The sequence below is a fragment of the Erpetoichthys calabaricus genome, chromosome 1, assembly GCF_900747795.2.
Source record: "Erpetoichthys calabaricus chromosome 1, fErpCal1.3, whole genome shotgun sequence".
Classification (NCBI taxonomy): Eukaryota; Metazoa; Chordata; class Cladistia; order Polypteriformes; family Polypteridae; genus Erpetoichthys; species Erpetoichthys calabaricus.
In genome coordinates, this window is record NC_041394.2 from 251,910,984 (window position 1) to 251,937,252 (window position 26,269).

General features: G+C 38.2%; 1 protein-coding gene across 2 annotated transcripts in view; it reads right to left on the reverse strand.

Moving 5' to 3' along the window:
- Positions 1 to 26,269, reverse strand: part of atp5f1c (ATP synthase F1 subunit gamma) — a 33,307-nt gene that overhangs the window by 1,209 nt on the left and 5,829 nt on the right. For both annotated transcript variants that reach the window (XM_028813979.2, XM_028813986.2), the window contains exons 4-7: positions 18,168 to 18,372; positions 6,790 to 6,933; positions 6,616 to 6,680; positions 134 to 289 (exon numbers count right to left, since the gene is read on the reverse strand). In XM_028813979.2, the coding sequence (XP_028669812.1) occupies positions 134 to 289; positions 6,616 to 6,680; positions 6,790 to 6,933; positions 18,168 to 18,372 (570 nt within the window). The remainder of the gene's footprint in view (positions 1 to 133; positions 290 to 6,615; positions 6,681 to 6,789; positions 6,934 to 18,167; positions 18,373 to 26,269) is intronic.

Below are 26,269 nucleotides of genomic sequence, written 5' to 3' on the forward strand. Positions count from 1 at the left end.
CTTTTTCAATACTGGCTACACAAAAATGCTATGTGATAAAAAACAGATCACTAAAACCTTAAAGGTAATTGGATTATGTTCTTTTAAGGAATAAACTATACATGACAAAATATTATGCTTTTGTAGATCTTACATGCATTCTTGCTGGCATTGTCCATAGCAGTCATTCTGGCACTCTGTTCACTGGTGGTTGACTCCTTCAGGCTCAAGTAAATAATATTAACCAGAGTGAACTCCTGGTAATTTCTTAACACATCTGCATCAATATCATCATAAACGCCTATACTTTCTATTTAAACAAAAAAAAAAATAACAATACATATTAAACTTTCATCAGGAAGCTGTACCAGACAAAGCAATGCTCACAAAACAAAAGTTTTAAATGTAAACGAATAATATTTTCTAATTTTGTCATAAGGCATTTGTTGTCAGTATTGTAGGATAATAAAAGACCTATTCAATTTCCATCTTAATCTATGCTACAGTTAAAAAAAGTTCTTGTTACATCAATTTCACAATAGCCATGTTATTGTAACATAAAAGATATAATTTTATTTCAAGCCCTTATGATTATTTCATATACTGCATGATCCCAAGGAGGCAAAACACAAACAATTGTTTATTACACAATTAAAATAAACATGATAACTGGAGAACAAAGTACAAAATAAAGAGAAACATGTCACATGTTTTTAACTCCCTTGTATTCAGTAGTGAGGCTTGCCCACACAATAGTTCTACACATAAGTACAGTGGAATCTCGAGTCACGAACGTCTCGAACCATGTACAAATTGGGTTACGATCTAAAAGTTCGCCAAATTTTTGCATCTGTTCATGACCACATACTCAGGTGACGAACAAGCTGTTCAGTCTCTCCCTGTGCAGCGAGAGAGAGAGAGAGAGCCCAAGCAGGGGTGTTTTGGCCGACACTAGGTGGGGGAGAAGGAAGCGGTCGCTCCAGCTCAGCGATCAAGGAGCTGAAGTGACCAGAAGAAGTAAGTAAACATTTAGTTTACTGTTACACTGTGCATTCTATGGTATAATTAACCATTTTTGTGCTTAAAAATCTTTAAAAAAATACATATTTGCATACAGCTTGTACGGTCCGGAATGGATTAATTGTATTTACATACAATCCTATGGGGAAAACTACTTCGGGTCACGACCAAATTGGGTTGTGACCAGAGTTTTGGAACGAATTACGGTCGTGACCCAAGGTTCCACTGTACTCGCCTTTTGCCTTTCTCACTCCTCCCAGCTATGCATTCAAACCATTCTACTCCTTACTCTACACTTAACTGGTGTCAGGCAAGATGCAGCCTTTTAAACTCACCTAGTGGCTACTCCAGGGTAACTTAGTAATATTTCTAGGTTAAGTAGACGACATATGGAGTATTCTACTCCTAGATAAATTGAAACTTACTTTAACAAAAAAAAACAAAAAAAAAAACAAAAACTTGTAACTGATTAATGTAATTAAAATAATAAGTAAGACAATTAACACAGGAGCACCTATTATCCTTTGTAGGGCTGGGTATCAGCACTGATGTCCTGATTCGATTCGATTCCGATTCACAATGCCCTGATTTGATATAGATTTTATCTTGACTGAATTAGCATACACTGATATATATGAAGTTATGGCTTTTTTTTTTAGAAATCATTTAACCATGCACAGAGAACATTAATATAATGTGACAAATTTGAGTAACATTTTATTTGAAGGATGTCTACACAGTGACTTGCATAGGGATATGCATTAGCATGGAATGACATTTAAGAAGAAATATTTGATTAGTAACGAACAGTTATCAGTATTTGGAAGATGTAGAACAAAATATCATTGTTGTTTTTAAAAACATAAACCTTTTTCACCGCACTGCACTCATTCAAAATTCACCATAATTTAACTATCATATGTATTGCCATCAGAGTCCACACATATTATGGGGGACTCCTTGTTTTAATGTAATGCAATGGCATCTACTTTATAAAATATCTATATTATCTTGCAAATAATAGTATAAAATAATCAAATATTGCTTCTTAAATAATAAACGTTATTCAATAACCTATTCAGGTGTTATGAATCTCCACGTAGACACCCTTCAACTAAACTGTTAGCCAAATTTATTCCCTTATTGAACATTTACAATAAGCATGAATTAGTCGAAATTAAAGATACAATGGGAAGACTCACCTTTCTATAATTCTACAAGTTACACATATCTTAAATTACTCACTTATAGTAGTCACGTTCCCAACATTCCTCAAACAAAAAGGAAGCATTTTAAAAAGAGGATCTAGTTGATGCTTGAGGGCAGAACTGAATTAATGGAACATAAAAGAAAAAGAACCAGCCATTGTGACTTATAACGCCACTTCAGGTTGGCTACTTTGACCACATGCTCACACTTTTATATCGCAAACTCTGAAAACTCCAACAATTGCCCACTTGTTTTGCCAGGTGAGGCATATTGTAGGGTATCTTATCTTTACAGATAAAAGTGCTATACGTTCTGTTAATATTTGGGCAATTTAAACAGAAGCTTGGAGCTAAACGGCATCACCAGTGCAGACTGTTTAGGCCCTACTTGTTTGGATGTTGACAGAGACAAACTTTCTAGCTGACGGTGGTATAATTGATTTTTCAAATTTTTTGCGATACAACAATACTGAACTTCTGAGATGCACAACTTAAATATGCATATATGGCTTTGCTTTTATCCAGTTTTTCTTTACCAACACATCATTTTACGTAGTTAATCCAAACATCTGATTGTCCAAAATGCTGATTTCAGTCAAAGAAGGCCTATCATTTTATGCAAAGTAGTAAAGTGCTTTTTCCATAGAAAGCCTTAACAGGCACATTAGTGTCATCTACTGGACCGGACACCAAAAACGAAGATAAGCAAAAATCTATGCATAGTAACTGAACAGAATAGAGATTCAGGAGATTGAACCTGAAACTTTAAGAATTGTTTAAATCTTAAATAATTAAAAGAAAAATATCAATATTTTTACCCAGGCCTAATACTTTGAAACATTTTTTAACAACCAGCTACTCAAACAGATTTCATCTCAGGTACTCACCTCTCTTTAATTCACTGCTCTGCTGCTGAACAAATACTTCCTCTCCTATCTCCCCATTTGCAAAGACTTACTACCCAATCTGCATGTGCACAATGCCTGTCCAATCCTTGTACACATGCGCATGTGGTAAAGTGAGGCAGTGGCTGATTGGCATCTTTTAGATAAATAATCGCCACATTTGCGTCTTTGTGTGTGTTGGGTGGGGGTCGGGTGTTAGTGTGGCGAGAGAGGTTCCCGTGCAGGAACAGACTGCCCTGCATGGACTCGAGAGAGAGAAGGCAGGCAGCTGGGAAGTGAACCCCTTTAGAAGAGCGTGGCTGACGCTTGGGGTAGGCTGAAATGGGTCACTCTAGCTGAGCAGCAACAAGGAGCAGGATTGATTGGGAGTTTACACGGCTTGCTACAGAAGACTGGGAGGTCAGCAGGGGTCGATGAGGCTTGGGAGGAGAGCTCCAACATGAATGCCATGGCTGCTGGGGACCCAAGCCTAGGTCCAGAGAGGGAACCTTACCTTAGGCCATGGGACGCCAGGGACCCAGACCTGTGGAAGGTCAGCTGGGTGACTCCTCTGCTGCAAGGCCCATAGTAGATAAGCAGGGGAACCGCCAGTAAAAAGGATACATGCACACGGTTTTTAGAAAAGCACAGTTTCTTGCCTGAATTATATGTTTTATGGGATTTATTTATTCTGGTTTTAACCTCCACCTCACCTTTGTTTTTATGGATTATTTATTTATTTACTGAACTCTTTTGAAGACTTGTGATTTTTGAACTGGTTTTAATAAAAGCACTTGAGCACTCTTCACCACCCCCTTGCTTCATGTGTGTTTTTTCCTCATCTGACATCTTGGTTACGGTATCGATGGTGTTGGGTTCAAGAGGGGCCCGGTGGGACCCAGCAGCATGGAGGCAACCCGCACTGTCACAGTGCAGAACTTTTACTGTTACAGCACTGCCCAGCCCGATCTGCACTTATTTTACGAGTACCCATCCGATTTGTCTCATGCATGTGCTGCTCTCTGCTTACTAAAAATTACTTTTACAACACTGCCCAATTTGTACTGAACACGTGTACTGTTTTACGACACGCATCACTCGCCAAGTTTGAACTGTACTTGTAGTGCTCCAGAAATTTGTATTTCTGTTCATCTTCGTCTGTAACTGGACTTGATCATTTCTTACTGGAAAAGATAGGAACGTCTTGAAAGAATATTTGTCATCTGAAAAATGTAATTTCAGTCAAACCAAGAGGGAGTGAAATGAAATGTGATGTGTGTCTGAACTTCTCTATTTTTTACTTTGTGACATACATCTTTTTGTAAGTGCATCGTATTGATAAAGAAGGCTATAAGGATTTTCATTTTCAGTTGCAACATGACCTTTGTAATCCCATAGTTTAAAGGTACAAGTCATAGTATTTTCTGTATAAGTGTTAACTGATTAATAGGTGTCATTTTTTGTAACATCCAATTAGCATGTGCTGGTATGTTTTTCTAACATTTGCCCATAACTTTTATCCGTAAGTTAAGCAACAAAATGTAATCTAGGGGTCGAATTAGGATTGTACGTCTGACACTAGACTAGTGTGGTGTGTGTCTGGTGTTCCACAACGACAGGGCTGGGTACTTGCTGTTGTGACATGTCATTAGTTTATCGATTAAGCTGTTGGTTTAGGAGGAGTACATACTGTACACATAAAATTCAACAGGAGAGGGATAATGCGGCTTTTATACATTATATATATAGTGATATAGATATACATAGAGATATATATATATATATATATATATATATATATATACACAGTAATCCCTCGCTATATCGCGCTTCGCCTTTCGCGGCTTCACTCCATCGCGGATTTTATATGTAAGCATATTTAAATATATATCGCGGATTTTTCGCTGCTTCGCGGGTTTCTGCGGACAATGGGTCTTTTAATTTCTGGTACATGCTTCCTCAGTTGGTTTGCCCAGTTGATTTCATACAAGGGACGCTATTGGCAGATGGCTGAGAAGCTACCCAACTTACTTTTCTCTTTCTCTTGCGCTGACTTTCTCTGATCCTGACGTAGGGGGATTGAGCAGGGGGGCTGTTTGCACACCTAGACGATACGGACGCTCGTCTAAAAATGCTGAAAGATTATCTTCACGTTGTGATCTTTTGTGCAGCTGCTTCGTGAAACGACATGCTGCACCGAGCTTCGCATACTTAAAAGCTCGAAGGGCACGTATTGATTTTTGATTGAAAAACAAACTCTGTCTCACTTTGTCTGCTCCTGACGGAGGGGGTGTGAGCTGCCGCCTTCAACAGCTTTGTGCCGGCGGTGCTTCACATACTTAAAAGAAAAACAGCCCTATTGATCTGTTTGCTTTTCTCTATCTCTGTGACATGATCTGCTCCTGACACGCACTCCTTTGAAGAGGAAGATATGTTTGCATTCTTTTAATTGTGAGACGGAACTGTCATCTCTGTCTTGTCATGGAGCACAGTTTAAACTTTTGAAAAAGAGACAAATGTTTGTTTGCAGTGTTTGAATAACGTTCCTGTCTCTCTACAACCTCCTGTGTTTCTGCGCAAATCTGTGACCCAAGCATGATAATATAAAAATAACCATATAAACATATGGTTTCTACTTCGCGGATTTTCTTATTTCGCGGGTGGCTCTGGAACGCAACCCCCGCGATGGAGGAGGGATTACTGTACATATATATATATATATATATATATATATATAGTCTTTAAATATTCTCACTATGGTCAACTAATGTAGAAATGAAATGAAAATACAGTACTATCAGTTGTAATTCGGCAAGCGCAGTTCAAACTGGGCAATACCATAAAGTGGGAACGTTTGTTTTTTTTTTTCCCTCTTCTTTAAGTGCAAGCGGTGTGTATAACATCAGCTCAGCAATGACATCATGACATACATAGTAAATTGCCTAATCTGTTTTACACATGTGTGAACAAGTTGCAGCATGTAGACTTTCAATATGCATGCACACACAAATCGGCCACTGCCAAGACTCACCACTCACGCTGAACTGTTGCACTCTGAGTAATATTCTTAAAGGGATAGGCTAACTTATTTAGTTCACACCCAAGTCCTTACACAAAGGCATTAACTTTAAGACACTAACAGAAAGACCCAATCACATTTCTCGATTCCTTTAGGATGCACATATTGTGTATTTATTAAATGTGTTTTGCACATTTTCCTTTAATTTTCACTAAAAAATATTCATACTGGCACAAAAGCTTCATTCAGTATGCTGGATTAATAAATACATTACTCACTGAAGTACACTGTAAAGAAAACTAAATTTTTATGCATTTCTGACACAAAGACAATAAAAACCAACCCACTATAGATGGTCAAAATATAAGAATTGTTGTTGCTTCAGATGAACAGTTATGCATTATGCATTTATTACTACAAGGTTACCAACAACAAAATAAAGCAACACTAAGAAAAACTGTTGCATTACACTACAAATGCAAGCCCTCGCTCCAGTTTCACTTACCTGAATTTGATACGGTATCCAAAGAGAACACGGGTTTTTCCTCAGTCTTATAAGAGATAACAGATCTATATCAAATCAAAACAAAAATTTAAATAAATTAGAAATTACTTTTTACTTCATTATAATACAAAATGAAGCATTTATGCAAATTAAAAGCCCTTGCATCTTTCTTACCTGAATCTGTTGAAAATGACAGAACCTTGGTCAAATTCATATCCTGAATTAAGCAGTTCAGTGGCAATGACTGAAGCATCTCCAAATGTAGGTGGTTTACGTCCTACTTCCTTAAAATTTAAAAGGAAGTGCTTGCCATGTGTCCTTAAGTAAAAATTAGAAAGCAAATAAATTGAGTTTTCCACTATAATTAATAGTATTTACTTATTCTAATCATTAATAGTATTTAGTTTTTCTACAGGTTTTCCACAGTGCCTTCTACAGTGCAAAACATCTAGTTATTTTGCTTTGTAATTCTGGATTTCGAATGGTGCTTAATGGAGGGAAAAAAATCATTTTAGCTTAAGGCAACAGTGTAACAAAATATGTAAAAAGTAAAGGGATCGGAATACTTTCTGAATCCACTGTATTTAGGCAAGTAATTCAGAATAAAGATGAAAATATGAGTAAAGAAAAAGTACAGTGTGTCAACTTTTATTTATTTGTTTATATATGTTATTATTTAAAAATACCGGTTCTATTAAATTTCCAAGATTTCACGCAAATAGGGATAAATTAAAGGGTGTAGCAATTTTGTATTATAAAACTTAGTGTCTGGCCATAATTGCTTTTTATAAAAATAATCGTGAAGTGCGTGAACAGTTCCACTTAAATCATGACACTGACTTAGTCAGTCTAAGACTTTATAGTCCCATTGTGACAAAAAATGAATCCTTTGGTTTAAATGAAAATATATTTTGGGTCAGCTTCCAGCGGAATAATTTTCTTATACATTGCAGTAATGAAGTTGCAAAAATTAAGTATGTCACCAACTAACTTAGGGTTGAAACAGCAGCACAATGGGAAATGCTACTGTCTTACACATCTAGTCTCTGAGGTTCAAATCTCTCACCCAGCTGCTATTTGTGTAGTGTCAGAGTATTCTCCCCACATCTGTCTGTGTTCTTCATCTTTTTCTGGTTTTCCTTCCACATCCAAAAGCTGTGTGTGTGTGAGTGAGAAACACCAGACCCAATAATACACACGAGCTGAAAAAGCATTCAAAGCATCCTGGGCATCTATAACACCTTAGCAGTGCCACAGGCTGATCGTCTCCATGCCACGCCGCATTGATGTAATAATTCATGCAAAAGGAGCCCTGACCAAGTATTGAGTGCGTACATGGACATACTTTTCAGTAGGCCAACATTTCTGTATTAAAAATAATTTTTTTATTGGTCTTATGTAATATTCTAATTTTCTAAGATACTGAATTGAGTTTTCATTACCTGTAGGCCATAATCAGCAAAGTGAAAAGAAATAAATACTTGAAATATATCACTCTGTGTGTAATGAATCTATATGAGTTTCACTTTTTGAACTGAATTACTGAAATAAATTAACTTTTCAATGATATTCTAATTTATTGAGAAGCACCTCTATATATACAGTGGGAAAAGAAAAGAATCAAAAAAATAAAAAAAATCACCCAGTCAATAGCAGTTCAATGGTAGGAAATAAATCATTGATCTGTAGGTGTGCCAATTTTTTAACTAAGTAGCATAATATCGAAATATTTTATTACTTTATTTAAATAGAAGGACTGGGATAAAGACCTGGGGCCTCATGTATGAATGATGCGTATGCGCAAAAATGTTGTGCACACCCATTTCCACACAAACTTTGAGATGTATAAAAACTAAACTTGGCATAAAGCCATGCACATTTTCATGGCAGCCTCCACTCTTGCATACACAAGTTTCTGCTTGGTTTTGCAAACTGGCGGCACCCAGCATCAAATCTGTGGTACTGTTTCCGGGTGGTCTCCCTTTTCTCGTATTCAAATCAATGATGCAGGATTTATCAAATATATCGAAAATAACTGCGTATCATTTACAAATTTAAGGCACTTCATATCATTCTGTAACAATATAATGGTGCAAACAATGGCCAGACTACTCCAAATACCACAGCTGCTATGTGGATAGCGCTTTGAGTACTGAGAAAAGCGCTATATAAATGTAATGAATTATTATTATTATTATTATTATCATCATTGTTACTCTCAGATACAATGGTGCACTGTGTGAAGAATCACAGCTGTACAGCATTTATAACGCATGCTGCCTTAGGAAACCACAAGCATCTACATGAATTCCACTCAGCCATGCGCACAGTCTGTTTGAACTTCTACCATCTGGCAAACCCTTTAGAGCTTTTCCTGCATGGACCTCGAGGCTCAGAAACCGTTTCATCCCAAGAGCTATAAACGCACTCAAATCAGTCCATCAAGTGCTCCTGGTAGAACTGTTTGTACTTATAATTACAATTACCACCCTCTAAACTTGCACTACAACTGTTAATATTGCACAACCTGAGCCACTTTATGAACCATTTGCACTATATGTACATGTATATTGTACTTATGCTTTCATACTACATATTTTTCATTGTTTTTTATCGTATTATTGTTGTTATATCATTTTATAGGAAAATAAGTTTATGAAGGATTTGTCTATTGAATCTCATTGTACCATACAATAACAATAAAGGAATTTGGTTCAATTACAGATGATGATGACTGGCTTCTAAATTGATTTAGATTTCCAAGAGCTATCCTCTTGGCGCTCTCTGCTGTTAGAATGTATACTTGATGTCATTTTTATGATGAAATGCATTAAAATATGTATTTTACATTTTACAGACAAATTGTTAACTTTATTCGAATAATATATATTGTTAATAATTAAACACGGAGTCACGGCGGTGCGACAGTAGCGATGAGCTAGCACCCTGTCCAGAGATTGTTCCTGCTTTGCACTGTATGCTTGCTGGGACTGGCGCTAGCCCTGGATGGAAAGATGAACTAGGGGTGGGCGGTATGACCAAAATCCTATATCACTGTATTTTTCTAAATTATCCCAGTTTCACGGTATTCGACGGTATTTTTTTCCCCATGCATGAGTGGATGTTAACCACATTTTCCACTGCAATTACTGGCTAAGAATAACCTATTCCACTCTCAAGAGTATTGTACACTGTACAAAAAAAACATTTTAATGTGCACACAGTTATTAATACAGTTTTGCATTGCCCCATAAAGTGATAGTTTTCAAGGGGGTGGCACTAATGGAGAAGGTATCACATTGCATGTCAAAATATAGAACCTTTTTATTGAACAAATTTTGCAAAAACAAACTATAATTTTGACAACATATTTTCAACCATACAAAGAGGCATTTAGACTTAGTAAAATATCCAGAAGTGCTTGTCAAAAATTGTATTGCACCGAATATGTCTTAGAAAAGGAATAAATAGTAAATATTTTTTGTAAACCAACTACACTTTCTGTTAATGTTAACAATCTCTGTCCACTGACACGTTAAAGTGACTTTTTAAACAACTTTATCATCATTAAACTGCATAATATTTAAACTAATAATAACAATAAAATAAATAATAGTGTTATTACTGATAGTTGCACTATTACTTCAAGACTTCAAGCCCAGGTGCATTACACAGTATTCACCAAATTAAAATAAAATAAGTGCAACTTGGTGATGACATCTTTACCAACTGAACCATCATTTAGGCAAACTGCATTAATATGGACCTTGCTTCAAGCTAAGCTATACTGGGAAGAAAAAAACAAACTATATGTCGAGAACAAAGTCAACATTTCCACTTTATTCTCGCCGTTTATGTTGAGATTAAAGTCTACATTTCCACTTTATTCTCATAGTTTACTTGATAATTAAAGTAGAATGTCGTAAACTAAACTTCTTCCTAAAATCAATGTTTAATCAATTACTTAATTTACCCAGTCATAAATTAATGCCGCACATTAAATGCTTTGTGTTACATTCCCCGACCCAGTGGTTAATCACTACACTTCTTAAACTGACTTCCTCCACACTAAGATACGACAGCGATCACCATACAGAATCCATTCACTTCATGATATTCCTGCTTTCTGAAAATTTTGAATGCTAAGATAAATACTTGAAATCATTTTCATGATGAAATGCATTAAAGCAGCTATTACACATGCACGGTAGTGAGGCAGTAGTGCTGCTCCCTCGCAGTAAGGGGTCCCCAGGTGTATGTTCAGTGTAGAGAACTTTATGGCAGGTGTGACGAGGCTCCAAAAAACTGGATGTATGAATAGCTATCGAACAGGTTTAACTTAAATATTGTGTAAATGTTGGGTTTGTGATCTGCTGGTCGGAGACACGAACACAGAATTCAATGCATGTTCTTCTGAGCGGGCTATCTTTATTGCATGCATGCTGTCTCTATCTGACGTAGGCTACCAAAACCCCAGTTCCTATCCTTCCTTTTTCTTTCACCACATAACCAATCACCACACGATAAACGTCTTTGTGAAATTAAAACTAGTTATAAACTTAGCCCACAGAGTGTTCAGAACTTTAAAAATATCTTCGTTATACATGTTTAATTATACAATCCATTCAGAGTAGCGCCCATCTCTGATTGAGTCGCCAGCACATCGAAGGATGAATACAAGCAAAACATACACTAGCAGGGTCAATATAGCACAACAAAACCCCACATCCTACATGACTTTGAAAGGAAACTGAAGCGGCGAGTAAACCCACCAGAAAAACATGCAAATGCAAGGCAGGCACGCCGCCGTGCCCCCATATGATTAATGCATGCTTTAATGCATTTCACCATGAAAATTATATTAAGTATTTATTTTAGCATTCTAAATGTTCAGAGAGAAGGAAGATCATGAAGTGAATGTATTCTGTGCGGCGATCGCTGCCGGCGCCTCCTCTTAGTGCAAGAAGAAGTCAGTTTAATAATAATAATAATAATTCATTACATTTATATAGCGCTTTTCTCAGTACTCAAAGCGCTATCCACACAGGGAGGAACCGGGAAGCGAACCCACAATCTTCCACAGTCAAAGAATCACTTAACACAAAGCATTTAATGTGCTATATAACTTATGACGGGGTCTGAGAAAATCTAGTAAATTAAATATTCATTTTACGATGAAGTTTAGTTTACGATGTTCTACTTTAATGACAAATTACGAGAATAAAGTCAACATGTCGACTTTAATCTTGACATAAACGGCGAGAATAAAGTCAACATGTCGTCACACTATTACACAGTACCCAGGTACATTACACTGTATTGAAAACAAATAAAACAAATACAACTTGGCTTGCAGTATTATCCAGTAGTATAGAAACAGTATTTAAACATCTGACCTTTTAAAACTAAAGTATCTCCAGGCTCTCTGTCCATTTTCACCACGCAGCATTCCTATGCTACTGCCCACTATTTGGTGGTGTAGTAGTGAAAAAGGTCCCCACGTGAACAGTTTCCTGCTGCGCCACGTTCCGAACGTCGTTTAGGCAATTTAAACCGGTGTTGCGGTATAAGAAAAATCCATATCATAAAAAAAAATAAAAAATGGTTTTCGGTATGAACCAGTATACCGCCCAGCACTAAGATGAACAGAATAATTAAATATGTATTACAAAGATTTTTCCAATGTTCCTTAAAAGTTTTGAAGAATCAGTGTTCTAAGCTTACAGCTGGTTTTGCATTTATAAAAGCTTATATTGTAGCGATTGGTTAACACTAGAATTACCAAAGCCTACAAAAAACACTCGTAGATCCGTCCCACCTTAAATCCCTTTGCACCTCTCCGTCAGCCTCTTTTGTCCTGTAAATGTGTCTATAAGCAGCAAGCAGCCTGCTATCACATCCCCCCCAGCGCCGCACAGTTTTCTCGGCTCAAGTCTGTTTACCTGCGTGTCAGTTGCTTAGAGTTGTATAGAGTGAGAAGTCAAGCAAAATGACACCTTTTATAAATACTATATGGTTATTTGGAAAACATGCATTCCATGTGTGTTCCGTGTCTACAACAATCTATATAAATATATCGTTAAAACAGAAACGTTTTCATGTTTTAGTAATAATTGACAAAATGTGGACATGACGTGTTTAATGTGTGAAGCCTGAAGTCCAAATATCAAATAAACACTTTTCACAAAAGGTACAAATATAACAGAACAAGTGTGCTTCTATTCAAGAATATAACTGCAGAAAAAGAACCCATGTTAGGGTGCAACATTCATACCCCTTTGATACGATCGCTTCGGTGGCGCAATGGTAACAACTGTTGATTGGTAATCCAAACTTCACGGGTTCAACCCCGGATGACTCCGTTTTGAGAAGTGAGCTGCTCTTATTCTTACTATTTTTGAATAAAAACATACATTTGATTATGGGTTCTTTTTCTGCAGTTATATTTTTGAATAGAAGCACACTTGTTCGGTTATATTTGTACCTTTTGTGAAAAGTGTTTACGCAGGTAAACAGACTTGAGCTGAGAAAACTGTGCGGTGGTGGCGGGATGTGATAGTAGCCTGCTTGTTGCTTATCGACACATTTACAGGACAAAGGACGGTGATGGAGAGGTGTGAAACGATTTAAGGTGGGACGGTTCTACGAGTTTTTTTGTAGGCTCTGATAATTCTAGTGTTAAGCAGAGAAAGAAAATGGAATGGACAGGAATTGGGGGTTGGTACGTTTGACATATACAGTGCTGCTGCAGTAAATTATTTCATTGAGGGTCATGCATGTATCCCAGCAAGCATCTTGCATGAGGCAGGAACAATCCCTGCACCACAGTGCCCCCATGTTTAATACACGCTTTAATGCTCTTGAAAATGATATCAAGTATACATCGTAGTCTTTTAAAACATTCAGAGAGCTGTAATATCATGAATGTAATGTGTTCTGTGTGGCGATCAGTGCCTGCATGCTCCATTTAAGGAGCATGTAGTGATCTATATTACTAAACGACAGTTAATTTATGCACGGCGGACGCACCGAAGCGCATATGCACTGCGGCACGGCGCCCCAGAGTCAAGCGCAGCGGCTTCCCAGAGTCAGTAGGTGGCGCCCAAACAACACAACCTGTAAACTAGACTTGCTCTACTCCACTGTGCCAGCAGTCTGTGTGGCATGTTCAATCTACCTAACGACACAGCCACAGAACAACAAACACGAGACCGCATAGATAAACACAATAAACGGAGGCTCCTACAACGTGCTTCAAAAACACCACACGCAAGACCGCATGGATACAAACAATACACGGAGGCACCCACAACGCGCTTCAGACACACCAGAAGCAAAGACATCACGGCTCCACAATGAAAGAGCTCAACTAACGGAAATACAAAACGAGCCCGTATGGATAAACACGATGAACGAGAGCGCCCACAACGCGCTTCTGACACAGCACAGGCAAAGGAGGCACATATCCAAATGGAGGGAGCTCAACGATTAGTAATACAAACACGAGCCCGTATGGCTATGACCTGTAAACGAGCCCGTATGGATAAAAACAATGAACAAAGGCGCCCACACAAAGAAACTGCTTTAGTTCAAATAGGGTTATTGAATTAATTGGAAACTTTACCATGCCTACGACCTGTGAACTAAACCTGAGGTAAAGCGTGCACGCCAGGTTGTACAGCCGCCCAGACGCGACCGCCCACACCACCGCATATACGACGACACAGCCATAAAAAACAAAAACGAGACTGCATGAAGAAAACCAATAACAGAAGCGCGTTGAAATGAACTGTCCCGGGACAACAACAACATTTATTTATATAGCACATTTTCATACAAAAAGTAGCTCAAAGTGCTTTACATAATCAAGAAAAGAAAAATAAAAGACAAAATAAGAAATTAAAATAAGGCAACATTAGTTAACATAGAAAAGGAGTAAGGTCCAATGGCCAGGGTGGACAGAAAAAACAAAAAAAAAACTCCAGAAAGCTGGAGAAAAAAATAAAATCTGTAGGGGTTCCAGGCCACGAGACCGCCCAGTCCCCTCTGGGCATTCTACCTAACATAAATGAAATAGTCCTCTTTGTAGTTAGGGTTCTCACGGAGTCACTTGATGCTGATGGTCATACAGACTTCTGGCTTTTAATCCATCCATCATTTCAGGACGCACCCACCCTCCATGATATTTCATCACGCAGCAGCTTCCCGCCGAGGCACATACGTACTGCGCCGTGGCGCACGCCCCAGAGTCAAACGCGGCGGCTTCCCAGAGTCAGTGGGTGGCGCCCAAACAACACAACCTGTACACTACACTTGCTCTAATCCAGTGTGCCAGTAATATAGATTACATAACGGTCACAGACTCAAACCCAGCTGCTTCCCAGACTCAGTGGCTGGCACACGAACACCACAACCTGTACACTAAACTTGCTGTGCTCCACTCTGCCAGCGGTCGGTGTCAGCAAAGGCAACAGAATCACGTCTCCACAAAACGAAACCGCTTTAGTACAGATATGCTTATTTAATTAAATGACATTTCCCCAGACGAACCCACCCTCCATGATATTTCATCCATCCAAATATTGGACGGAACAGAAACTGATTGCCATTCTTGGATTTACGATTATCTAGAGAATCGTGGGCTTACTTGTTCACACATAGAACACATAGAATACGATGCATTTAACGTTCTACTTTAGTTATGATGGGATTTGAGAAACTCTAGTAAAGTAAGATGAAGTTTACGACATTCTACTTTAATGGCAAAAAAATTACGAGATTAAACTGAAAATTTTGAGACTGAAGTCAACATTTTTTTTTTCTTCACTGTGTCACTATTTTTTTTTCTTTTTTCTGTGCCCTAACATGCTTTCATATGACACTCTGATGATGGGCTATGACTCGCATTTTCACTTCGATTTTCACATCTGCCCACTTCTTTTTTATTTTGAGTGTCATTCCATCAAGTTCCTTTTGTTGCTCATACCACTGCCTAAGTCACCAAAAAGTACATTTTACCTTGCCTCCACTTCAGTGAGTAGGACCTCTACTTCGCATTTTGTGGATTTTTTTTTTTTTGCCATTGTCTTTTAAAAAAACACTCCACTGAAACGGCCATTTATATTGATTATTTACTTATTCAAATATGAGAACTTCTGGGGCTATAGGCATATGCATGTGCGTTAAATTTCATGTTCATTGGGATTTCTAAAAGGAAAGTGCGTGGAACTTAGCGTACACACAGTGTTATGTATCTGGATTTTTTTGTGTGTATGCACATTTCCAGTTTTGTCCATACTCCACTCACACTTTTAGTGTGAATTCTATGCACATCATTATACATGAGGCCCCTGGTTTTTCTGTAAAGTCCAAAAAACCAAACAAGTTTGTATAACTATACAGCTTAATGTTAACAAAGTAGACTAATAGAGATAGTTTAATAATGGTGGGGGCTGTGTTTTCATGCGACATACTGTATTTGGCCCATGATACAAACACTGCAACATAAATATGCCACAGGATATTTGCCAATTAGGTGAATTTTCCAATCAACAGATAATCCAATAAAATGCCAATTCTTCACAAACATTCCTACCATATCAAAAACACAACAGGGTAGTAATATATGAATCTGAACATACTGATCCAATACTGTCATTTAATAAGTACCACGACTGCTGAAGGTCTGTGCATCGGAGCTGGGGGGTCCTCTACAGCGCATCTTCAACCTGAGCCTGGAACAGGGGAGAGTCCCGAGGCTTTGGAAAACATCTTGTATCACCCCAGTCCCAAAGGTATCACGTCCTAGTGAGCTGAATGACTTTCGGCCTGTTGCTCTGACATCACATGTGATGAAGACCATGGAGAGGCTGCTGCTTCACCACCTTAGGCCACAGGTTCAACACGCCCTTGACCCTCTGCAGTTTGCATATCAGGAGAAGGTGGGAGCAGAGGATGCCATCATCTATATGCTACACCGATCCCTCTCTCACTTGGACAGAGGTAGTGGTGCTGTAAGAATTATGTTTCTAGACTTCTCTAGCGCCTTCAACACAATCCAACCTCTGCTCCTTAGGGACAAGCTGACAGAGATGGGATTAGATTCATACCTAGTGGCATGGATCGTGGACTATCTTAAAGACAGACCTCAGTATGTGCGTCTTGGGAACTGCACGTCTGACATTGTGGTCAGCAACACAGGAGCGCCACAGGGGACTGTACTTTCTCCGGTCCTGTTCAGCCTATATACATCGGACTTCCAATACAACTCGGAGTCCTGCCATGTGCAAAAGTTCGCTGATGACACTGCTATCGTGGGCTGCATCAGGAATGGGCTGGAGGAGGAGTATAGGGACCTAATCAATGACTTTGTTAAATGGTGCGACTCAAACCACCTACACCTGAACACCAGCAAAACCAAAGAGCTGGTGGTGGATTTTAGGAGGCCCAGACCCCTCATAGACCCAGTGATCATCAAAGGTGACTGTGTGCAGATGGTGCAGACCTATAAATATCTGGGAGTGCAGCTGGATGATAAATTAGACTGGACTGCCAATACTGATGCGCTGTGCAAGAAAGGACAGAGCCGGTTATACTACCTTAGAAGGCTGGCGTCCTTCAACATCTGCAATAAGATGCTGCAGATGTTCTATCAGACAGTTGTGGCGAGCGCTCTCTTCTATGTGGTGGTGTGCTGGGGAGGCAGCATTAAGAGGAAAGACGCCTCACGTCTGGACAAACTGGTGAGGAAGGCAAGCTCTATTGTTGGCATGGAGCTGGACAGTTTAACGTCTGTGGCAGAGCGAAGGGCGCTCAGCAGGCTCCTATCAATTATGGAGAATCCACTGCATCCACTTAATAGTATCATCTCCAGACAGAAGAGCAGCTTCAGCGACAGACTGCTGTCACTGTCCTGCTCCACTGACAGATTGAGGAGATCGTTTCTCCCCCAAACTATGCGACTCTTTAATTCCACCCGGGGGGGGGGGGGTAAACGTTAACATTCAACATTATACATAGTTATTGTCTGTTTTTCACCTGCATTATTATCTTTCTTTAATTTAATATTATTTATTGTATCAGTATGCTGCTGCTGAAGAATATTAATCCCAATGGGAAATTCACAAAGTATCTATCTATCTATCTATCTAAGTACAGAATTTGGCAAAATAAAGTTTGTATTTTTGTGAAATTGTTTCAAAATATAACATTTTGTATAGTCACAAAAAACAGAAATTGCTAACACCTACTATTAAATTATCAGAACTCTCCAAGATAAATTGTTCACATATAGCATTCCACGCATGTCAAATAAGCCTTGGCTTTAGAGGTTAAAACTTTTTACATACAAATTAAATATAACAAGTTAAAATATTCATGACAAGATTTCACTTTGATACATGGAAACAGTCTAACATGCTGCATTTCAAAAAGGTAAATATCATGCAAAGAACATCCATAACTATTTAAAAAAAAGCATTTAATAACTAATTTCTCTAACATAGGAAATATAAAAGACTACACCTCTACACTGAAAAAAAAAACAGGATTACCTATGAAGGAGTCCTCTCAGCTTGTCTCCAATACCAATTACCATAACATCTTTCCCAACACTTGTCAGGTTTCCAATTTCACTCTTGATGGCCTTTGCAACACTGGAATGGATGGCACCACAAAGCCCACGATCAGAAGATACTCCGATTATAATATGTTTATTTTTATCTTCAGGTGATTTGATTTCTGCTTTTTCATACAAAGCTACCAAAAAAATAGAAAACACATTTAGAGTAGAAACTTGCAAGTATGATGGACAGGATTATGCAGTCATAGGAAAAATTAACTCCTATTAATAAGGAAATATTTAATTATATTTGTATGAAAAATACTTTTTTCAATTATTAGAGATAGTCAAGGAAACGCTTGTCAGTGTTGTGCTAATAAAGAATCTTAGTAACAGTAAGACAAAAGCATCACTCACTCTACTGCATGTACAAATAGTGTATAGAAGAAGATTCAATTTTCCAACAGATATTATGCAAAGCAGCAATTGACTGTCACCACATACAAGGACTGTCATATTAATAAAATAAAAAAAAAAAAAAAAAACAACACCATTTGAATATAACAAGAGTTAAAATTAAAAAATTCTTAATTTGAAGGAAAATTCTGACATCCAATTGTAAAAGAATGATCCTTACTAACAAAATATTTTGCACATTACTTCCATTTGCAGTATTTTTTTCATTTTTGTTAGTTTGGACAGATTTTTTCTACTGCACTCCTCTGTTCTATGGTCAACCAGTGGGGGGTTCGGGAAGTGTCCCAGTTGTATTTTACTCTTGGATCAGGTCACATTCAACGTAACGCATACAAAAAACAAAAATAATAACACAGCATACAAAGGCATTGTAAATACAAATGTACATGTAGTAACATTTAGAACTTGTAGCCTATGTCCAAACATATTTGAATATTAATTATTTAAGATTAGTATTCAAGCCCTAATTTTGGTTGAATTTGACAGTTCTAACATCTACATTACTTGTGTGCTCTTTTAACACAACAACACTTCAAAAACTAACCAATATGTAACATTTCAATTAAAACCACAGACATAATAATCCTGCAATACCAATTATCTGTGAAAACAAATATTCACAGCTTCCTACTGGTATATCTTTCTTTCCTTCTTCAATCATGCGAAATATTATCATATTCTTCCCTATAAAACTACCCCCAAATGCTACAAGGAATCACTTTACCAAAATGTTTCATCTACACTTCAGCTCATGGCACACCCAAATGAAATGTGTTCTGATTCAAACCAAGTTAGAATATGACTCACAGAAACAGCACTGATAAGCCAAGGCTGACTCCACATAAACATAAGGTTAGATATTTTATGTATTGAAATATTTGTTCACCTATTGCAAAAGGCCTAACTATTTTACCTAGCTTGCTCAATGTATGATCTGCAAAGTGACAACCCTCCTATATGAGAAAAGTGACAAAGCACTCAGATATGTCATTCTGTTAAAACCATACTTTTGTAGTTAGTTATCCACAACAAAAAACTGTTGTTTGACCTCTGCGCTCCAAAACAGACTTTCCAGCTGTTATGGCCATGAAGAATAGCATTAAAAGACACAACTATTCAGTGTTGCATCTAGCATTTTACTTACTGTTAACCTAGAGGGCTACCATGATCAATGGCTGAAATCCAGAACTTTTAAGTGTAAATCTAATAACATCATATTTGTTTGTTTTGTGTTTTTCTAATAAACACATAATAAAATAAATATGTTAACTGTACACAAGGTAGGCTAATGCTCAACTGTAAATTATAGATGGTCTGCAGTATAAGACTTTAGCAAACACAGTTTCTCTCAGTCCCATGCATTTTGTATTCATCCACTCCCCCCACACACCAAAAAACCCCCTTCAGTAGAGTGGTGTACAATTTTTTGCTCTGGAATATTATTGATATACAGTAATCCCTCGCTACTTCGCGGTTCACTTTTCGCGGATTCACGACTTCGCGGATTTTTAAATACAAGTGATTGCCCGCCTATCGCGGAAGTTATGTTCCAGACCCATCAGCAACAGGAGAAAATCCGTGATATAGAAAGACCATATAAATAAACATTTTTTTAGTTTAAGCCTTAAAATACCCATCCCACATGCTTTAAACACATGTAAACTTATAAAACACACTTTGTTAACACATATGATATGTGGATGTCGGGCTAAGGATATGAGTAACATCTCACTATTATAAAACATTTTAACTTCACGCAAGACAAGACAGTGAGACAGGAAAATTGGTGATGTACACCTAAAAGCCTGATTGTACAGGCTTTTAAATTATTGACACGCAGAGCGACAAGCAGCACAAACCCAGCACAAAGTCCACTTCTCCTTAGCGTTCATTCAGCTCCTCACCCCCTTGACAATGCGAACTGCGCTTCCGGGGAGGGGGGGTTTGAGCGAAGGTGCGTTCAGCTCTCACACACCCACACACACACTCCTCGAGCAGAGAGACAAGCAGGCATTTTGGCAGAAGCAGCACAAAGTCCATTTCTGCTGAGCGTGAGTTCAGCTGCCCCCCTTCACAAAGCGAGTGCAGACACATTGACGTCTGATCGCTGCGTGCAGTGTTGGTCTGAGGTGTTTAAGAATGTAGAAAGTGTTTAAGAGCATAGGAAGTGTTTATAAGAGTGTGGGAAAGGTTAACAAGAGAGTGAGAAAGGTTTATAAGAGTGTGGGAAGGGTTTATAAAGCCTTAAAATATGTATAAATAATAAAATAAATATAGGTCGCTACTTCGCGGATTTCACCTATCGCGGGGGGGCTCTGGAACGTAACCCCCGCGATAGGTGAGGGATTACTGTATAGAAGACAGGTATCAAGATTTCTTCTTGCATAGTGTATTTTATTTGTGTTTTCTTAACAAAATGCAGTCCTTCTATATTCCAACAGTAATACTTGCACCAATGCAGAAATTCTTACAAAAAATGTTTCTGTCCATATTTAAGTAAAGCATCAGCATTCATTTTGGTTTACAAAAAGCAGCCTAAGTATTTCATCCCCATATGACAGGAGCTGTAATCATGCTCCACAATAAAATGAAAAGGTTGCTAAAGTCTTTATAAAAAAAAAAAAAAAAAAAAAAAAAACACCAGACAGACAGAGAGACATAGCGATACACATTTCAAGTGAACATTTCTATCTATTCAAATTATAAATAAGAAACATTCTAGTATCAGTTATTGGTTGACAGCCCTACTACAAATGTTAGCACTCATCTCACGAAGACTCACCTAGCATGAAATTTAAAATGACAAATAATTGAGTGACTCATATTCACGTCTTGACATGGAGATTACAGAAATACAGTGATGTGAAAACATAACACCCCTTTCCTTTTATCCTCTATTTTTGTATATTTTTCACAATGAATAGCTTCAGGACTTCGAACAAAATAGAATATTAGATAAAGTACACCAAAGTAAACATGACATTTCCAATTACTACTTGACCCTTCAAATGGGAGTGAAGTAAGCATCCTCAGGTTTCTTGAAAAGCACTATGCCTTAATCAAATGAAATTCCAGAAGAGTTGAGGAAAATTGCTGCTGAAACTTTCTAATCAGAAAAGGGTTACAAAGCCATTTACAAGCCTCTGGGACTATGTTATACCATACAGACAGATACCTCCAAAAGGAGAAATTTTGGGACTGTAGTGAAATCCTCTCACGATAATCCGGCTTGCAGGAATTTCCCCAAGGGCACAGCACTAACTCATACAAGTTGCAGAGTATCCAAAAAGAACATCCAAACAACTGTAGGTCTCTTTAGCCTCCTCTGCAATCAGAGTTCATGACTCCATGATAAGAAAGATTCCCAGAACAGTACCAAGGCAGAACCCTCTGCTTTCAAAGAATAACATCAGTATATGTGTCGCATTTGCAAAGAAACATCTTTATGATACACAAGCCTTTGGAATAATGTTCTATGGACAAAGGAGTCAAAAATAGAACTCCTGTACAACACAAGTCTCACTATGCCGGTCATAAAGCCATTACAGTGTTTGACAATAAAAACATCATACATACAATAAAACATGGAGGTAATAGTCTGATGGTGTGGGGATGTTCTCCTTTCTCAGGTCATGGAAGACACCAGGGTGAAAAAATCTATATATATAATTCACAAAGTCGACGCCAGAAGGGGAAGACACCCATGAAAGCACGCACACCAAAACAAGACACCCATGAAAGCACGCAGGAAGAGGCGTGGATTCACTAAGCCGCCGACAAGTAGGAAAGAGCCTCGCCCACCAACTCTATGACCATTGGATACGACGACAACTCGCAGAGCCACGCCCACTAACTGGGACACGACGCCTCGAAAAAAACGCCGTCATTTATGTTCATCTGTTGTACGCTACACATCGACCTCTGAGCCACCTTGAGTTGGGGGCAGCAAGTCTTTGATAGGCTGCAACAAAATGATGAAAGTACGGGCACATTTTTTTTACACAAGCTGTGTGTGTGTGGGTGGGTGTTAGTTAATTTGTTACTCAAAGGATTTCAAGATTTAATATGCACAGGTGGTAACACTGCAAATGCAGCCCAAACCAACCAAAAATCTTCCACTGTCTCCTTACTGTAAAGCAGCAACACTACCACTGCGCTACAAGACAGAGAATGCAGTTAAAGAATGCACCAGGCTCGATTTTACTTTCACTTCTGTTTGGACAACTGTGTCGATCAGAAAGTGTTCACCCATCAATACATAATTATGCGACATATGATACGCCGTGAGTTGGCAAGAGCCACGAGTGTTCAGCGGTGTTTCCCAAACTCGGTCCTGCTGAACCCCTGTGGCTGCAGTGTTTTGTTCCAACCAGATTCCTAATCATTAATGCCGGTGAAACTCATCTTAGCTGGATGTAATAATCCGAGATGAATGCGCACCTCTGCGCTGAGTAAAACACAATGTATATTGCTGCAACAAAATGATGAAAGAACGGGCGCATTTTTTTCACACAAGCTGAGTGGGTGGGTGTTACTTAGTTAATTAGTTACTCAAAGGAATTCAAGATTTAATATGCACAAGCGGTAACACTGCAAAAACAGCCCAAACCATGAAAGACAGCTGACAAAAAGTCACCAACAAACTAAACGCGTGTGCATTGTACTTACTGAAAGCAGCGTTACGGATTTTGCAAATGTTCATTTTTTTCCCTCTGCTTAAAAACATTGAAAAAGCGGGTTGGTTTGCAGCGTGTAAAACAGTTTGTTTGTCGCGGATAATTTGCTATCCACACAGGGACGAACCAGGAAGCGAACCTACAATCTTCCACTGTCTCCTTACTGCAAACCAGCCGTACTACTACAGCGCCACAAGGCAGTTAAAGAAGTTATATTTATATTTTTTACACATCACACACTAGAAGCTGCTGACGAACCCTTCTCTTCGTTGTCAGTCTGTAGCTTCGAAAAAATAAAAGCAATACGAGTTTTAACAGACGTCATTCAAGTGTATCATAGGTTTCTGTAACGTTAATGAAAATGGCCAGGAGGCGTCACTAGAGAAGTGAGTGTTAAATGCTTCCAAGCTTCGATACGATTTCCGACACAATTGCTTCAAACATGTTGATGCTTCCCCCCGCCCATCACTACTCACACGTTACTGAACGAGAAATCAGCAGACTACCATGACAGATGGGGCGTAATGGGCGTCCTTCCCCTCTCCTCCGGATTTTTCAAATGTTAATTTTTTCCCTGTGCTTAAAAATCATTAAAAACCCAGCCTGATTATGCGGCGTTACGCCGCGGGTTGGCTAGTTATGATTAATTATGATTTTGGTGATCCAATATTGATTCATAAAATCCTGAGATTGATCTTGTAAATTTGTGCATTTTCCCTGAGACTCTATTAAATTTCTCAGAAATGTATTTGTATATTTTTTTTATTCTGTAGGTAGTGCTAGTTTACCTTCCCGTCTGTATTATATATTTAGCAATAAGTTTAAGCTAGCAACAATGGCGGAAGGTAGCAGTCTGAAGCCAGCTTCTTTGAGCCATAGACCAGATGTTTTGAGAGCATTTTGAATTGTAGAAAATACAGTGATAAAGAGGAACTGGACAAAAGCCAAGATATCTGTGAAATGTACAATACAGGTGTCAAGTAAAGTTGCAATATGGCAAATCTCAGAAATAATTTATTGAGGTAGCACCTACACATTCTAAAGTGTCTCTCAAAGCCAGTGGACCCAAGATAGTCTCAACCTGAGGCTATATTTGCTTGTATATTTTTACCTAATTCAGCTTGTGCTAGAAAGATTTCAGAAGCTATTATGATTTTTACTTTCAAAGATGTATGGCCATTCAGCCTTATGAAGAACAATGACTTCTGAAACATTCTGCCATTACACATGTTGCCGATTAATGCAGTCACCCAATGTAACAGAGTGCTGGAAATGTTGGGAAGATTTTTAGAGCAACAACTGGCAATCTTTGCTGCTCTTCTGTCACCTGAAGTGTGCAGAAATGACCAAGACATTTGCACTCCGATAGAAGCTGACATAACAATGACAGCAGATGTAGTGAAGACTCCAGTTCCAGTGAAGGTGACCACACTAGTTATGTCTGAAGAGGGCTCCCCCCATCATGTCCGTCATTGCACCTCTACATGCTCCGCTATTAGAGGAGAAGCGTGGGACTCCAAAGGACTCCACATTAATAAAACACCTCAAATCTGAAATACATGAAGACTTGTAACATTTTATTCAAACTACAATAAAAAATAGAAAATGTATCTTCCGATACAGGTTACTTCAAGATGTGTCTCATTTAAGTTAGATGTAAAATATTATTATTGCAATGTAATAATCTTGAATGTTTAGATACGAAGACTTGAGGAGAAATTATATATAGCACCATTACTTGATCCTTGCTTCAAAACTCCTTCTCATCTTGTTTAACAAGGACTATGAGGACATTTAGAAGAGTTAGCCCTCTGTCTACAGTGCAAGCAGTTGAAGTAAGCAGAATTTTAGGTGTGGTATCTCAAATGAAATAAAACGTTACATATTGTTTAGTGCTGGGCGGTATACCGCTTCATACCAAAAAATATTTTTATTTTTGTTATGATATGGATTTTTCTTATACCACACCGGTTTAAATAGCCTAAACAACGTTCAGAACGTGGCACAGCAGGAAACTGTTTAAGGGGGGACCTTTTTCACTGCTGCACTGCTAAACACTGAGTGCATGCGTTAGTGGAGGTATCTGAAACTGAAGCTGTAGCAGACGATAAAATGGAACGATGACACAGAAGAACTTTTGCAGAAAAAAGGAGCCATGTCTGTTGTCTGGAGATACTTTGGTTTTAAAAGGTCGGATGTGGACCATTATGTTGAACTGTTTCTATACTACTGGATAATACTGTAAGCCAAGTTGTACTTGTTTTATTTTTTTTTTTTCAATACTGTGTAATGTACCTGGGTACTGTGTAATAGTGTGGCGACATGTTGAATTTATTCTCGACATTTCCACTTTAATTTCGACGCTTATGACGAGAATAAAGTCAACATGTTGACTTTAATCTCACGCCGTTTATTTCGAGATTAAAATCGACATGTTGCCTTTATTCTCGTAATTTGTCATTAAAGTAGAACATCGTAAACTAAACTTAATCTTAAAATGAGTATTTAATTTACTAGATTTTCTCAAACCCCATCATAAGTTATGTAGCACATTAAGTGTTCCCCGAGCCATGTTAATCACTATGTGTTTCTTAAACTGACTTCCTCTTGTACTAAGAGGAGGCGCAAGCAGCGATCACCATACAGAATACATAAATTTCATGATATTCCTGCTCCCTGAAAATGTAGAATGCTAAGATAAATTTTCATGATTTTCAATGCATTAAAGCAGGTATTAAAAATGCACAGTGGTGTGATGGTAGTGCTGCTCCCTAGCAGTAAAGGGTCCCCAGGTATACGTTCAGTGTAGAGAACTGTATGGCAGATGTGTCGAGGCTTCAAAAAACTGGATGTATAAATGGGTATCGCACAGGTTTAACTTAAATATTGGGTTCGTGATCTGGTGGTCAGAGACACAAACACAGAATTCAATGGATGTTCT